Raw genomic sequence first — 16285 nt, 5'->3', positions numbered from 1 at the left:
TGAGATTTAATGTGGATAAATGTAAGGTCATGCACCTGGGATGTAAAAATATGCAAGCCCCGTATACCCTTAATGGGACTGCACTAGGCAAATCCATAATGGAGAAGGACCTTGGAGTCCTTGTAGATAATAAACTTGGCTGTAGCAAGCAATGCCAGGCAGCAGCTGCAAGGGCAAACAAGGTTTTGAGCTGTATTAAAAGGGGTATAGATTCACGGGAGGAGGGGGTTATTCTTCCCCTTTACAGAGCACTGGTAAGGCCCCATCTAGAATATGCTGTTCAGTTTTGGTCTCCAGTGCTCAAACGGGACATTATTGAGTTAGAGAGGGTCCAGAGAAGGGCAACTAAGTTGGTAAAGGGTATGGAAAGCCTCAGTTATGAAGAAAGACTGGCCAAGTTGGGTCTGTTTACACTGGAGAAGAGGCGCTTAAGAGGTGACATGATAACTATGTATAAATATATAAGGGGATCATATAATAACCTCTCTAATGTTTTATTTACCAGTAGGTCCTTCCAACAGACACGAGGGCACCCACTCCGTTTAGAAGAAGGGAGGTTCCATTTAAATATTCGGAAAGGATTTTTTACAGTGAGAGCTGTGAAGTTGTGGAATTCCCTCCCCGAATCAGTCGTACTGGCTGATACATTATTTAAGAAGGGGCTGGATGGATTCTTAGCAAGTGAGGGAATACACGGTTATGGGAGATAGCTCTTAGTACAAGTTGATCCAGGGACTGGTCCGATTGCCATCTTGGAGTCAGGAAGGAATTTTTTCCCCTCTGAGGCAAATTAGAGAGGTTTCAGATGGGGTTTTTTGCCTTCCTCTGGATCAACTTGTAGTTAGGCAGGTTAGGTATAGGCATTATGGTTGAACTTGATGGACGTATGTCTTTTTTCAACCCAACTTACTATGTTACTATGTTACTATGTATGTTGTTAATCAGTGCTGCTATCACCACACTGGGTTGGGATTTGTTCATTAGTTAAGGTGCTGGCTAGGAAACATGTCTGATGCACCATCAGACATGTTTCCATAGGCAGTGAACCTTATTGGGATGCAGGACAGGGGAGCATGGTGCTGGGAGCTGAGCATATGGGTGAAGGTGCTGAGGGTTGTGCATTATAGTGAAGGAGCTTGGGAGTAAGGTGATTGAAATGGGATAGGACCACTAGTCAGGGTACGTGACAGCACCTACAGAAAAAAATAACCATCACAGGCTTTAGGGCCTCTTTGAGGCCCAACATTATTGCTGGGCCCCCCTTAGCTTATATTTCCGAAAACATTATATCAAGCATTCAGTTATAGTTCTAAGTATATCTAGGATATCTAGGATCAGAGATTTGTTCATGCCAAATATTGCTCTAAGTGATGGGGTGTACGGTAGTATGTAGGAAAGCAAGTAGGCATGCTCCAAAGGTCCCCTCGGTGAATGCCATCCTCAAAGTCTGAGGAACCAGTGTTTTAAGTAGGCACCCTCCAAATCCAAAATTGTCTGACATTCAGACAAATCCTAAATCTTTCTTTGTTCACCCTTGCTCTTAGGTTACAGGTGGATGGTGCACTTTTGCCACTTCTTCTGCTTTCAGGATTTTGGAAAGGAAATGCATTTTTGCCACCCCATGTGGGTGCTGACAGGCCTGTTAGTCACAGTTGCAGACAGGGGGTGGAAACTGCATTTTTTGCCCCTGGAACTAGTTGTTTTGGAAAGGAATAGTGTTATCAGATCTTCTGTTGTCTTATTTCCAGTTTATTTGGGGCATGAATGTCCTAATTCTAGGGGGTTGTGTGTAAGTCGTGTGTAGGCTTGCATTTATACAGTGAGGCTGATGTCCAAGGGGAAGATTAGTCACCTGTGCTACTGCAGACAACTAATCTCCTGAAATGCCTTTCCACTGGCAATAATGTGAATCACTGGTGGGAAGGCATACACATTGCTAAGTTGCACAAAGTGCCAAATAACTTGATTGCTGTTTAGCAAAGTAAAGGCATCTTTTTCTCATAAATAACCAAGAAATAGAGTTCTGTGTGTTTGTTAGTGACTCAGGTGAGTGAGAGGGAAAGTGTCAGGCAATGTAAGGGTGAAATGGGTGAAATTTTTAGACCTTCTTCAAGTTTTTCTTTTCCAAGTTTTCAAATAGGAAAGATGTACGGGGGGGTGAACTTAGATGTCAGTCAAGAATGGTTGGACCACTCCCACTCCTCTCTGCTCAGAAACTGCCTGTCAGTACTGAGCCAAGTTAAGCATATTCCCATTAATGATTGTTCCCCTTATAAATTATTTTGCATTATTAATGAAGCCACTGTTCTGAATAAACCTAATATTTGTTATATATTTTAAAGTTAACAGTTATAGTTTGCATGAATCTTATTTTTGTGTCCACACAAAAATGTGTTATGATACTGACACTGTTGTTATTTTATATGAAGGTGTGTTCACAGAATTTTTAGGTTTGTAAAGGACCACATTAGAATTAGAGTTTGTTTTTTCAATGCTTGTTCATTTTTTTATAGTGGTAGAGTCGGTTGCTTTTAGTAAAGCATAAGGCAGAGAGTATCAAATGTACAAATACGTTTTTATGTTACTACTGATTCATACAAGAATAAGTAGAATCACAGAAAAACATTATTCTATATTCTGGGGCTTCTTGTTATATTTCTGGACTGGTAGTGCGCAGACACTCATAAGTTCAGTTTGACTACTCAAAGCAGTTGATTTAGTTCAAATGAATTAACCTGTTTTAAAAAGCCAAAAGTCACTGATACATTTATCAGTTCATTAAAGCACTTTCCTAGATCTCAAAAAAATCTGATTAAATTTAAACTGCTGACAATGATTCAGGCTTGCCCAGTTAGATTCTTTATAAACCAGACCCAGTTGTATTGAAAGTCCAGTCAACATGTGTTTGTATTTCATATTAAGTCTACAAACAGTATAACATTTAGACCATGTGTTTCTAGCTACAATGTTATTAAACTTCCTGTAAATAAAAGTGATCTTTTCTTACACTTTTTGTCAAGGTTAAAATACTTGACTGAAAATGACTGCATGTGTGTAAATACCCTCTTGTTTAAATAATGAATACTGAATAATTTAGCTTTAGTTCATTAAAAATTATAATGGGGTCCAGAGAGACACCACAACCTGTTTTTCTAGAGGTATATACTTTGTCAGGGTGGTTTTTTAAGTAAGAATTCCTATATTCCTGATGTACTGTATATAGATACATTTTGCACAGCTTAATTACACAGAAATAAAATAAAACTTCAGATTTACCTCTAAAGTCAAAGCAATCTATATAAAGAATATTGTGATACCAGTGTAATGTTGCTGAATAATAGTTTTCCCTTCATTCTTACAGAATTGCACTGTGCTAAACTCCACGGAAATGACCTGCCAAGCACCTGCTTTGGCTATTAACTCTAACCACCAAAATGAATTTATTGAGCGTCCAGAGGAGTTTGGTTTTATTTTGGATAATGTCCAAGCCTTGCTTGTTTTGAACAAAACTAACTTTACATATTACCCTGATCCAGTGTTTGAATCTTTCACTCCATCTGGAATTTTGGAGCTAAAACCTGGAACACCTATCATTTTAAAGGTGAGGTGATCAGAATTTGCTATATATATTCTAGATGAGGGTTTGTTTGTTTTTAATCATTTGGGTCACTATAGTCTTTTAAAAATAATTTATTTTTTTAGAATAATTTAAAAATCTTTTAACAATGAAATAAACCCGATAGGATGGTTTTGCTACCAATATGGGTTCATGCAGCTTAGTTACCAAGAAGTACAAGCTACTGTTTTATTATAACAAAATTATTTGCTTAAAATCTTTTCTATGAGAGATGGCCTTCCTGTAATGTATTGGCTTTCTGGATAATAGGTTTTGAAACAAGGCATCCAGCCCTTTAGTGCTCAATTATATGTAAACTAAGGAAAATGCTAATTGTTATTTAATTTCAAATATATTAGATATTCTGTATTTGCATTATTATAGGAATATATTTATCAAAGTTATACATGTCTATTGCATTTCTCTACAAGTTACCCAAAACAGTATATCAGTGATTTTATTTAATTTTTTTGAGTAGCTGATGGAGAATTTTGATCAGACTTTTATAGGTGTTAAGTACAGGTATGGGACCTATTATCCAGAATGCTCGGGACCTGGGGTTTTCTGGATAAGGGAACTTTCCGTAATTTGGATCTCCTACCTTAAGTCTACTAAAAAATATATTTAAACAATAATTAGACCCAACAGGATTGTTTTGGCTCCAATATATGATGATATCTTAGGATCAACTACAAGGTTCTGTTTTATTATTACAAAGAAAAACGAAACCCATTTTTAAAAATGTGAATTATTTAATTAAAATGGAGTCTATGGCCTTTCCGTAATTCGGAACTTTCTGGATAATGGGTTTCCGGATAAGAGGTCTGATACCTATAATATGCTTCTAATTTTGTTAGTTATTACAGATAATTTAGAAACATATATACCAATGAAAGACAAAGGCTGTATGGATTAATGTGCCAATATTTATTGTAAATTTAGGGAAGGAACCTAATGCCACCAGTTGCAGGAGGAAATATGAAACTTAAGTACTCTGTATTTGTTGGGGACAAACCGTGCACAGTTACCGTTTCAGATGTTCAGCTTCTTTGCGAGTCTCCAAACCTTACTGGGCGTCACAAAGTGATGGTGAGTAAATGAACAAGAAGAAATGCTGGTTTTCATAAAACTGAGCCATTGGGCTTTCCACATGGTGTTTACAACATTATGGTCATGTTTTAATGTAGGCAGTATTTAATAACTCCTGTTCCGTGTTCTTCTATTAATAGTGCTGTCCAATTTATGTATGTAGTGGCCTGATTATTTTTCATACAGTGTTTTTGAAGGTCAGATTATATTACAATGCCATACAATAAAATTTGTGCAGACTGGGGGCCATAAAAATCCTTTGGGGGGTTGCATCCTGCCCACAGGCCTCTAGTTGGACAGCCCTGTACTATAATATCCTAATATTAAAAACAAAATATCTACATAAATACATACATACCTCTTAAAACTTTTAACGTATTTGGTCTCACTTATTCATATAATTTAATTACATGTATGGTGTGGGTCCTGCTTTATTCCTGCCATATAATTGCTTTAAATTTAATTAAATTTGATTTGCAGAATTAGAAGTATGTAGCGCTAAGATTGACTGTATGCAAGCAGTGTGCTTGGCCGGCACAGCAACCTATACTGACCAGTAGGTTAATGCACCTAGTCAGCTCTTCCCCTGTTAATCCAAAGAAATCTTACCATGGGCACCATGAGTTAAAGGAACATGGCATTCTCAGGGAAGGGAAGACACCTATGTATTTTCTTGCTATGTATTTGGGAAAATGTATTGATGACAAAGTCACATTTTAGAAACATGAATATATCAATTATTTCCGAGTTCAGCTTATATCAACTTTCTCTTGTTTCACTCATATTATACTTTTATATGCCCAAGTTAATTGATAAGCCATGATTAAATAAGTAATCATTTTTATAATCGTATGAAATTAGACATCACATTTTTAAAAGTAAATATTTTTTTTAAGGTGTAAGTATTTATAGATAGATATTAAATGCCCAGTTGTTCCTAGGGCTGCTTTTCTGAGAACATGCTCAATAATTTGCTTGTGGCTGCACTTGGCAAACTTTTATGAAGCTGCTGTGGATGTCATTTCCTGACCCTGGCAGTTTCCATCTTCCACACAAGTATTTACTATCAAGTTAAAAAACCTGCCTTGTAAAGTTCTGCTCTTCTTAAGTACTTATAAACCTAATTGTCATTATTTTCCATACTCTTGGTTTCCCTCTTGTGAGGATCAAGGCTTTCCCTCTTGAAATGTAATCTTCTATCTATATTTCATGGCTTAAAAATGTGAGCCTACTATCGTACTTCATTTCAAACTAATGTGTAGTTAACAAATCAAAACTATCACCACCTTACTTTTTAACATGGAATAATCCATTCACCCAAGGTTAGTAATACTACTACATAAAAGGCATTAAGAATAATTTATGCGTGGATCTGAGATAATAGCATTAAAGTATGTTAACGAGTGTCATTAATACGACACTCTATTCAGTGAGAGTTAAGATTTTGCCATAAATGGCAACATAAAATAATTTCAGTGTCAAACTATTGGCTGCAAATCAAAGAAGACAAGGTTATCAGTTAAATGTGCTGGTAAAGGGAAGGCAGATAAGACTGGACAGTTTTTCGCTTACTCATTCTGTCTTGTCTGTGATATACAGTCATTCTGTCTTACCTGTCCAAATGACTTTTCTGTTATTGTCCAAAGGCCAAAGCTGATTTAATGTGCAGACTGCCTAAGTACTCTTAAACTCTGAAGGATAACCTATAAAATAATGTTTAGGTCCATTTATTATTACAGTAATGTAGTCATACTTTCTGTGATTTGTTGTACGTTAGGACCACTGTGCATAGTGGATTTTTAATCTATTATATTACATATATTTTGAACATTATCTTTTTCTAAAGCAAATTAATTTGCATCCATGGTATCACAAATCATCAGCTATATACATTTAAGAAAAAGTCTTACTAGGTTGCATACTATTTTAAAGACCCTTAATGGATTGGCTTAAACAAAAAACTGATAATGTTCCTTATGCATAGGGCTAGTGTAACAATTTGGATGTAGTGAAGTAAAAATCCAGGTATCTAAATATTTTTTTTTTTAAAGTCAATGGCCACCCTTTACCCTAGTGGTGACATCCTTTGCAATGTAGAGAATGTGCTGATCAAGACTTGGGCACACAAAATAAGCACACCTATTGCAAACCCAGTAAGCACACTAAGCATTTTCAGTGCCCAAAACACCAGTGGTTTTCAAAGGTCATCAAGGCCTGGAGCTTTTAGAGGGCAAGTATTTCAAACCTTGTCATTACTTTCACAGGACTGTAGCACCTTGAGCCTGTAAATTTAGTTAAATGTATTAAGTGTATTATTATTATATGTATTAAGTGTATTATTTCAACATCCCATGGTTCAGGCTTTATTTTGTATCTCTGTTACTTCATGTTAAGTCAGTCTCTAACATCATAACTTATTCATTGCCTTGCAGGCTAGAGTGGGAGGAATGGAGTTTTCACCTGGAATGGTCTATATAACCCCCGACAGCCCGTTAAGCTTGCCAGCTATTGTCAGTATTGCAGCTGCTGGAGGGTTACTTATAATCTTCATTGTGGCTGTTCTTATTGCTTACAAAAGAAAATCACGAGAAAGTGATTTAACGTTAAAAAGATTGCAGATGCAGATGGATAACTTAGAATCAAGGGTGGCCTTGGAGTGTAAAGAAGGTGAGATTACCACATATACTAAAATACCATAAATTAAATCCTCTTTTTAATAAACAAAATGTATCTCAGTCTCTAAAGTTTCAAAATATTTGTAAACAAAGTACTGAATTATCTTTAAAAGTGCTGTGTAATACTTAGTTGTTAATGCCTTGGAAAGATAAAGTAAAGTCAAAAACCATATTTGATACTGAACAATTGCATGAACAGCATTCATGTTAGAAAGCTTTATTTCCTTATTTCTGTTACATTAGTATCTAATTTCAGTCTTGATAGAGCATACCCGATACGCAAATGTAATGCATGGCAATAACAAACTTGGTTAGATTTTCATATATATGGAATTCAGTGACAGAAAAACAATTATTTCATAGAAAAGCAATTCAAATTCTTCTTCAGCTGACAATTCTGGGGAAGATCTCTGTGTGTATGATTAGGAATGTCAGAAGTATCTAGCTAACAGATGGCTAGAATGTATGTAGCAAATTGCAATAGATCACTTAGTAATTATGATACCAATGGTCTTTATAACATTAGTGTAGTTAACAACACAGATCTAGAATTAGAATCTTATTTTTCATTGCTTATTAGCATTTGCTGAACTTCAGACGGACATTCATGAACTGACTAGTGACTTAGATGGAGCTGGTATTCCTTTCTTGGATTATAGAACATATACCATGAGAGTTCTGTTCCCAGGCATTGAAGACCACCCTGTCTTGAGGGATCTAGAGGTATGTATACAGATTTCCTTGACTGACACCACTGTAGCATCACATTTCTTTTCTTAATCAAGAACTTTTGTAACATTTCTTTTTTTTATGGATTGCCAATTTAAAACAATTATAATATAAAACTACTATATGGTAATATAATATAAAAGAAAAATAAAGGTGAATAATCTAGTTACAAAAATAAATAATTGGGGTCAGGTCTTTAATTGGTCAGATATTTGGTCCACCCTCATCCAGCACTGCATTTAAGAAGCCAGAACTAGGTTCTAGTACAGCAGGGATCCCCAACCTTTTTTACTCGTGAGCCACAGTCAAATGTAAAAAGACTTGGGGGGCAAAAAAAAAGGGAATCTGGATGTAGTGGTGCTATTTATGGTATTATGGAATTTTTATGTTATTGTCCGCATTTTTCTGTTCAGAGTAATTTAAATTAACATCAGCCTATTTACAGAAAAACATCATGGTAACAAAATAATTCTCATTTTGTAATTCATAAATCATTCTCGGTCTCCTGCTAATTGCCTAATGATAATTAGTATAAACAAAAATGGTTCCCCGGAAGGAATACCATTTTAAAGTTAATTGTTGAAAAAAAAAAAGCCCCTTTGTAAGTTCCATTCTAAGCCACTTACACGGCCCACTCAATTCATGTGAATTCTCTAATTACAGTAACTTCCAGCAGACATGCAGAAAAAGAAACTTTCTCTAATAAACAAATGCCCCAGGCTAAAGTACTTTCAACTAAGTTAAGATCAATTATTCCTTTTTGGCACTTGTCTCATATATAAGCTCTTGGAAAATATTCAGCGTAGAGAAAGAAATTAAATCAAACAAAATTTGCACATGTCAAAATGAGAAGAAATTAATCAAACCAATACACAAATCTTGATTTACAAAGCTGACTAAATCGAATTTATTGTAAATAGGATCTCAGGCTTCTTTTCAAGGCTGTTATCAACTTGACAATGCAGGATGGCGTTTCAGATGAATAAAGAAAATCCCTGAAAATACTGCCACAAAGTAATTCTCTTATTCATTTTAAATACATATGAAGCTAAAGAGAATTCATAGCCTGCCTGGCGCTTACAATTGGGCACATTTTTTTTTCCAGATAAACTGAATGAAATGACAGCATTGTACAAATATAATGGAACCATTGCATCTTTCAGGCTGTTACATTTACATGCATAGACCATTTATCTATTGTAATAGTCCATTTACACTCTGATGATAGAACCACATACAGTCTTTTTTAATCATTAGTTTGGGAGAGTGCAGAGATTTTACCAAACAAGCTTAAGTTTACAGTGCAAAGTTTATGTATACAGATATAAAACCTAACAGGGAATTTTATTTTACTTTTTATTCAAAGATTGTATATACAACTTATATTATGGTATCGTACAAATGTGCATGAAAGTAGTAACATCAGACAAGGAATAGCTTAAAATATAAATGTACATGTTAATTATGTATATGTTAAATATCCATACCAAATGATAGTATGAAAGATAATATAACAGATATGAAGTATACTTTTCTACAAAAAAAAAGTGTGACTTATTGAAGCTGTTTAAACCTCTAGGACATATGAAGACCAATGAACAGTCAAAAATTCATCTGCAATGAGCTTTTTAAACCTCCAGGGTTTGAAGACCAATTCCAAAATGTTATGCATTCAATGTCTGCATTTAGTGCATGCCATCTGACTTATAGTTGTCCCTAATTTATATATATTTATAGTTTTCTAACTGTTCTAGGCCAGTTGTAAATAAATTGCATACTCAGGTTCTCTGAGAATAATTTAACATTTCTGATGCACACTAGGAACTTTTTAACAATCCTTTAACGATCCTACATTCATAATTTATGTGCAACTGCGATCCAATTTAACTCGATCAAGCAAGGTTACTGGATGCATAAGGTCATATTTACATAAATGCGACCTATGAGAATGGGGCATTGAGATAAGAAATAATGCATGCTGTAACTCCATTTTGATAAAGAATGGATCTGTTGAATCTGACCACACTGACTAGGGTCCCACTGGGATCTTATAAAATGTACTGACTATACTTAGTCAGCTGAAAACTATAGCAATCTTGATGAAGTTACTAGGGTGTATGAGACCTTAATATTATATACTGTAATTTATAATGTTGATTTTTTAAATTTGATGATACTTAAAATGCAAATGGGGAATTGAGATTTGCAAACTGAACATAAGTAATTAGTAGGCACAAAACATCTGGAAAGGTTAGAATAAACATGGGATGTAAATGATGCATTAGGTATTAAATTATGATAATGTGCATTGACCTATGTGCAAAGGAGCACTACTGAATAAAATAGTATGAGTCAATAAATATTGTCTAGCTTGTGCGGAGCCATCAAAGATTGTGCTTGTTGGCATACTATTAAAGTAGCTTCAGTCAAGCCTTCACATCTTTTTATAATAATATTCTTATATTTGATCAGTATCTAAATGGTAAAAGGTAAATGCCTACATTTACCAATTTAAGAGGCTTTAGCTACCAAATGAAAGCAACAGGCAGTGGTGTAGCAGCAAAGACAGTAGATATACTGTTGCACCTAATGGGTGGGACAGGACTATAAAGGGCCTGGTAGGGGATCCAAAGTGCTGTAGAATTTCTATGTATGCCCTTGATGGAGCAAACTGTGTTCTGACACCACAGCATTCATCACCAAGTCTGTCATGTCAAATTAATTTCAGTGGAAAAAGGCGTGATAATGAGATCTATTTAAATTGAGTGTCATGGTGGTAGTCATTTGAGACAGATGTATAGCAAAATATATATTCATAAATATCTCTCCCATATATCTATGCAAATCAGATATTTAAAAAAAATGAATTTTGTAACTTCTGGATACACCACTTACAGCTGAGGATTGTGTCAAATGGATTACAATCTAGTACATTGTTAAATGTGCCATTTTAATTTCCAAGTATGCTTGGTGGTTTTGAATACCTGAAAGCTAAATGCAGAGGGCAAATGGTCAAATGTAACAAGACACATATGCTGGTCATGAAGTGCGGTGCTGAAAACTCTCCTGATTATTAAGTGGATTCCAAAAAAACCCATAAGTTATTAAAGAAATCAGTAGTCATATGAACTCTAATTTTCCAAACTGACATTATGAACAACATATGAATTAGTTACTAACAAAGCAAAAGTGTATTACAGTGTATATATCAGAATTGGGACCAAGTGCAGCCTGCTGTTTATTAATAGTCTTTTAACTATGACTTTCTTGTCTTATGACAGAAATCTGTTTCTCATCATTTGCTTTTCCACAGGTCCCTGGTTACAGACAGGAGCGTGTTGAGAAGGGTCTCAAGCTATTTGCACAGCTGATCAACAACAAGGTTTTTCTGCTTTCCTTCATCCGAACATTGGAATCTCAGCGCAGTTTCTCCATGCGTGACAGAGGCAATGTGGCTTCCCTTATTATGACAGTACTACAGAGCAAATTAGAATATGCTACAGATGTACTGAAACAGCTCCTCTCAGATCTCATTGATAAGAACTTGGAAAGCAAGAACCATCCCAAACTGCTTTTGAGAAGGTGAGAAAATTGATTTCCTGATTTGCTAATACCAGCACTCTAAGCAGAATTTCTTATTTCAAACTGTATATTACATTGAAATACATTTTTGAAAAGAGAAAATGTAGGAATAGACATGCACATGGCCATGTGACCTGTGCTCTGATAAACTTCAGTCACTCTTAACTGCTGAGCTGCAAGTTGGAGTGATATTATCCCCACCCTTTACCCCCAGCAGTAAATCAGCAGAACAATGTGAGGGTAGCAAAATATTGCTAAAAATGCTCCCATGCCCCACCTATTGCTAGATATGATAACAACACTCAATAGTAAAAATCCAAGTCCAGCTTGGGACTCCTCCAGTTACATGGGAGTAGGAGAAACAATATGTTATTTGAAAGCAGTTCTAATGTGTAGCGCTGAAAGCTCAGACTCAGGCACAATGCACTGCCTACATTTTTGAATGACAGAAAGAATTATTTGCAATGTGAGCAGTGTTATTTAGTAATAAAATCTACTCCATCAAAATCATGACAGAATCAGTTTAAAGGAAGTACAGTAAAAATATTTATTTTCAAACCACATTTTTTTTACACCAGCATGGTCCTCAAGCAGCTATTAATGACCTCATGAACTATGTTTTCAATGCAAGACTACTCTTTCTTTTACTTTCTTTGTTATCTCACACAGATAAGCATGCTTACATGAATCTAGAGTAACAATTACCCTATTGCTCCAGTTGCTTACTACAGGGCTGACCAGGTCTTTTTTTTGTTCAATGCCCCAAAGCATTCAAAACACTCTTTATTTTTGTAAACCACATTTTTTACTTGCAAATACAGCACACACACACAGCCCCCCTTATTTACATTGGCACAGTTAGGGTGGGAATCCTGCTTCACTCCCTTATATTTCCTTTTTTATACTGGTTTTCTTCTCTTGAATTGCCCCCCCCCCCCTTCTTTTTTTGGCTTGTTTATGCCTTTTCTGCTCTCTTATCATCTTTTTCTGTCTTTCTTGGGTTTTTATTCTTTTTTCCTGTATGATTATTTTCTCTTTCTCTGCAAGTTGTTAATATACAAGTCACTAGACAGAGCAGTGTTGTACAATGTTGTTACTAGACTGTCAAACAAAGATGCCAGAACAGAGATCAGATTAATTTAACTTTTAAAATCTCCCACCCTCTCAAACTATAGTTCCTGTATGTCATCTGTTTACCAGCCTTGTAAGGGAACTATGCTAGTGCTTGTGCATTCACTGTACTATGAGTACTATCCACAGTAATTACTCTGCATGGCTTTTATGCGGGGATCCTTTAGATCATTATAAAAAAAAAATCCAGTTTATTAAGGAATATCATACTTGTCATTAATACTTGACAGAGATATAATTTATTGAATTCTGTATAGAGTTTTAACTACATCTATAAGTGTTTGTAGTGTAGTGTCAACTCTTTTATAAACTTCTCAAGGGTAGAGTAATAGTGTGTGACTACATAAGTTATTCCTACCATATATTTCACTCTGCAGGAGCTGTGTCTTGTGCAGAAAGATTTTATTTATTGCTCCTGGATACTAGAAGTAATTTATATAGCACTGTCTAAGATGAACTGTAGTGTTTCCATAAAAATGTTATTGGATCCATCTTTCAGTGTATGTAAGCACTAGGTAGTAGTCATGGACATGCACCAAATATCACTTTTAATTTTTTTTTTCCTTTTCAATTTTCTTGTAATAGACCTGGGTATATTTTGTCTGTACTATCCTTACCAGTGCACTTACCAACTGTTGAAATTTTACTTTCAAGTTGACACTTTGAAATAGTGCCAAACTGTTTATTTAACTGATTTAAAATGTTTGCAGATTGCTATTTTTTTTTTAGAAGTCCAGACCTTTGTTGCTACGCCTGACTTGCATTTAAATTGGTACATGGCACAAGAATGGCGGTGATTAATCATTTTTGCTTCTGAGATCTATGTCAAGCAACCGTTCTTATCAAACGGCAAAATATAGGAGAATGTAACGGAAATATTTTTGGTCTGTTTTGATCTCTTTGGTTTAACATTTCTGTAAAAATCAGCTTACAAAAAAGTGTTTGCTATTAGGATATTCTTTTTAATAGGTCAGTTTTAGGGCTCATCAGAGAGGGGAGACATAAAATGCTGGTGGTAAATAGTACACATATTTTCTTCTTTAGTTCCTACAATTTAAATTTCCACCCATAACTATATGCTAAATATTAGGAATGTTAATGGCAGATTTCTACAGATTGTCATAGAATGTTTCTCGCATCTTTTAAATTTTGTGTCATTTGTCTCAAGTAAGGAGAATAGATATCTATTTAAACAAATGCTGATATACCAATTATTTTGAATAGATCTTGGTAGTTTTAAGGTGCTACATTTGTTCATAGAAAAAAACACCAGATATAAGGTGCAAAAATATTTATGAATTTATGATATGAGTGCTAACATAAAGACAAACAAAATAAACTTTTCAGTATTCCCCCTCTCAGAAATCTGTCTCTCTTTGTACAGGTGTAGAAGTTGATGGACAGTTAGGTCAAATGCATCAGTGGTGTGTGCTCCCTTTGCCTAGATAATGTATTAGAGATAAATGTTTCAAAATAACGGACTTAAAGCTGCATGAAGAAAGACAGATCGTGGGATATAAAAGTTTTATTATTTCAGAAATATTGTTTGAAGACATGCTCTCAATTTATGAGAAAATCCTACAAATTTAATATTTAAAAAAAAAAGCCAGGATGACTAATATTCAGTTTGTTCCTGCATGTAGCTAACTTTAATTTTAAAATTAAATGTATGCTTTTTTTCAGAACGGAATCAGTAGCAGAGAAGATGCTGACCAACTGGTTTACATTCTTGCTTTATAAGTTCCTTAAGGTACATGCTTTATATTGCTTTCCAATTGTGTATCATTGCTTTTTGCTCATAAATTAGGATGATTATATAAGAAAATGCAGGTAGATGTAGGTACTCAATTAAAAGTAATTTTTTTTGTAAACGTTCCCGGTGTATATTATATATAAATTAATATTACAGGTTTTTCTTAGCCCCCAATTGTATGGCTATTATGAAACCTAAAGGTATGTCAGCCTACCCAACTTCATGCTGAGTATAAAAAGATGAGACAAAATATAGCCTTCTTGATAAATTGTGTAGGGCCACCACACAGCTTGAAAAACAAAAAATCATGGGCACTAATTTGATAAATATATTTATAGCAAATGCTATAGTTTTCTACCATACTACAACATTCAACAAATGTCAGAGAAGAAATATGTACAGGAGTTTACTAATTCAACTTAAATTATTTCAATTAAAAACTGAAGTGAAGCTAATATATTATAGATTTTCTTTATATTGAACTTATGAGGTTCATTATTTTAACAATATAACAATTTAATGAAATGTTAACGAGCACTTAATAAGCTTGTCTTCATGTATATTCAAATGATTCTTTATAACCCTTGGCACAATATGCTACTGTAAAGAGTGCCATTTGAAATAAATTACTAGATAGATTCCAAGTACACTTTCAAGTATTGCTATATATTTAATATGCTAAAAGACATGTCATCGTGTAATTTTATATTAGCAACTTTAACATTTTATGAAAAGTCCAGTTGAATGCCTGGCACCTCTTGTTGAGCTATTTCTGCTGAGACATTTACTGTTGTGCAACAGGGCTGCAGGCCAGATATATACTGGAATATTTGGGGAAAAAAGGGACACATTTTCCACAAATTTCTTAAAACCACTCAAAAATGACAATTAGTTTGTGTGTGTTTTGGAGTGCTTTTTGATACATTTTGCAGTAAAGTTTCTTATTACTTTGCTAAATTCTGTGGCTTAGAAATACATAATATAAATCTAACAGCAGTACATCATAGAAATATGAACATTTTATGGTAGAAAAATGATGTTACTTTACAAAATATTCTCTTGGATTTTTAACTTAATATCCCACAAACATCCAAAACGAACATTTTCCAGAGAAACATTGCTGCGAGAGGCACCCTGTGCATTACTTAAGTGTTTGATAGATGTTGTGCTTACCAGAATTGATCATCTTCATGTATGAGTCAAGCAAGAAAAAAGAATCACTGGGAATATTCCTGCAACTGTGTCTGCTGAGATAATTTCTCTTTGCTGAGCGATGAGCTCTAACAGCTCCTTTAAAGTTTGTTGCAAAATTACCCTTATCTTTTTAGCCCCCTCTGTTTATGATTCATCTAATTAAAGGTAAATTAAATCATGCCACCTCCGTGTGGCTTATTTACACAGACATCATCCAACCAAACCCAAACAAGCTGTAATTTCCCACAAACACTATCCCAACTGCTATGTTTAGGTGCAAAATCCAATTCATTACTTAAGAGACACCTGCAAAAAAAAAATGTATGTTACAAGTACAAGATCTGTACCAACTCAGCACCCCCGGTAAATTATTCTTAACAGGTTGACTGCTCTGTTTTCAGATGTCAGGTTAAGTCCAGCTGTGCCTGGGCACTCTTACAGCTTATGCTTATATAAATAGAATATGCAACATACAATTAACATGTTTTATGTGTCAGTGCACTACAATTACTGCAT

General features: G+C 34.8%; 1 protein-coding gene across 1 annotated transcript in view; it reads left to right on the top strand.

Annotated features, from left to right (window-relative positions):
• Nucleotides 1–16285, top strand: part of plxna4 (plexin A4) — a 423718-nt gene that overhangs the window by 375893 nt on the left and 31540 nt on the right. The window contains exons 18-23 of the mRNA XM_002931848.5: nucleotides 3362–3601; nucleotides 4559–4705; nucleotides 7138–7372; nucleotides 7961–8103; nucleotides 11423–11691; nucleotides 14506–14572. Coding sequence (XP_002931894.3) covers nucleotides 3362–3601; nucleotides 4559–4705; nucleotides 7138–7372; nucleotides 7961–8103; nucleotides 11423–11691; nucleotides 14506–14572 — 1101 coding nt within the window. The remainder of the gene's footprint in view (nucleotides 1–3361; nucleotides 3602–4558; nucleotides 4706–7137; nucleotides 7373–7960; nucleotides 8104–11422; nucleotides 11692–14505; nucleotides 14573–16285) is intronic.

This window comes from Xenopus tropicalis, chromosome 3, assembly GCF_000004195.4.
Source record: "Xenopus tropicalis strain Nigerian chromosome 3, UCB_Xtro_10.0, whole genome shotgun sequence".
Taxonomy (NCBI): Eukaryota; Metazoa; Chordata; class Amphibia; order Anura; family Pipidae; genus Xenopus; species Xenopus tropicalis.
Note: the sequence above shows the minus strand (reverse complement) of the source record. Positions and strands in the feature narration are given on the sequence as shown.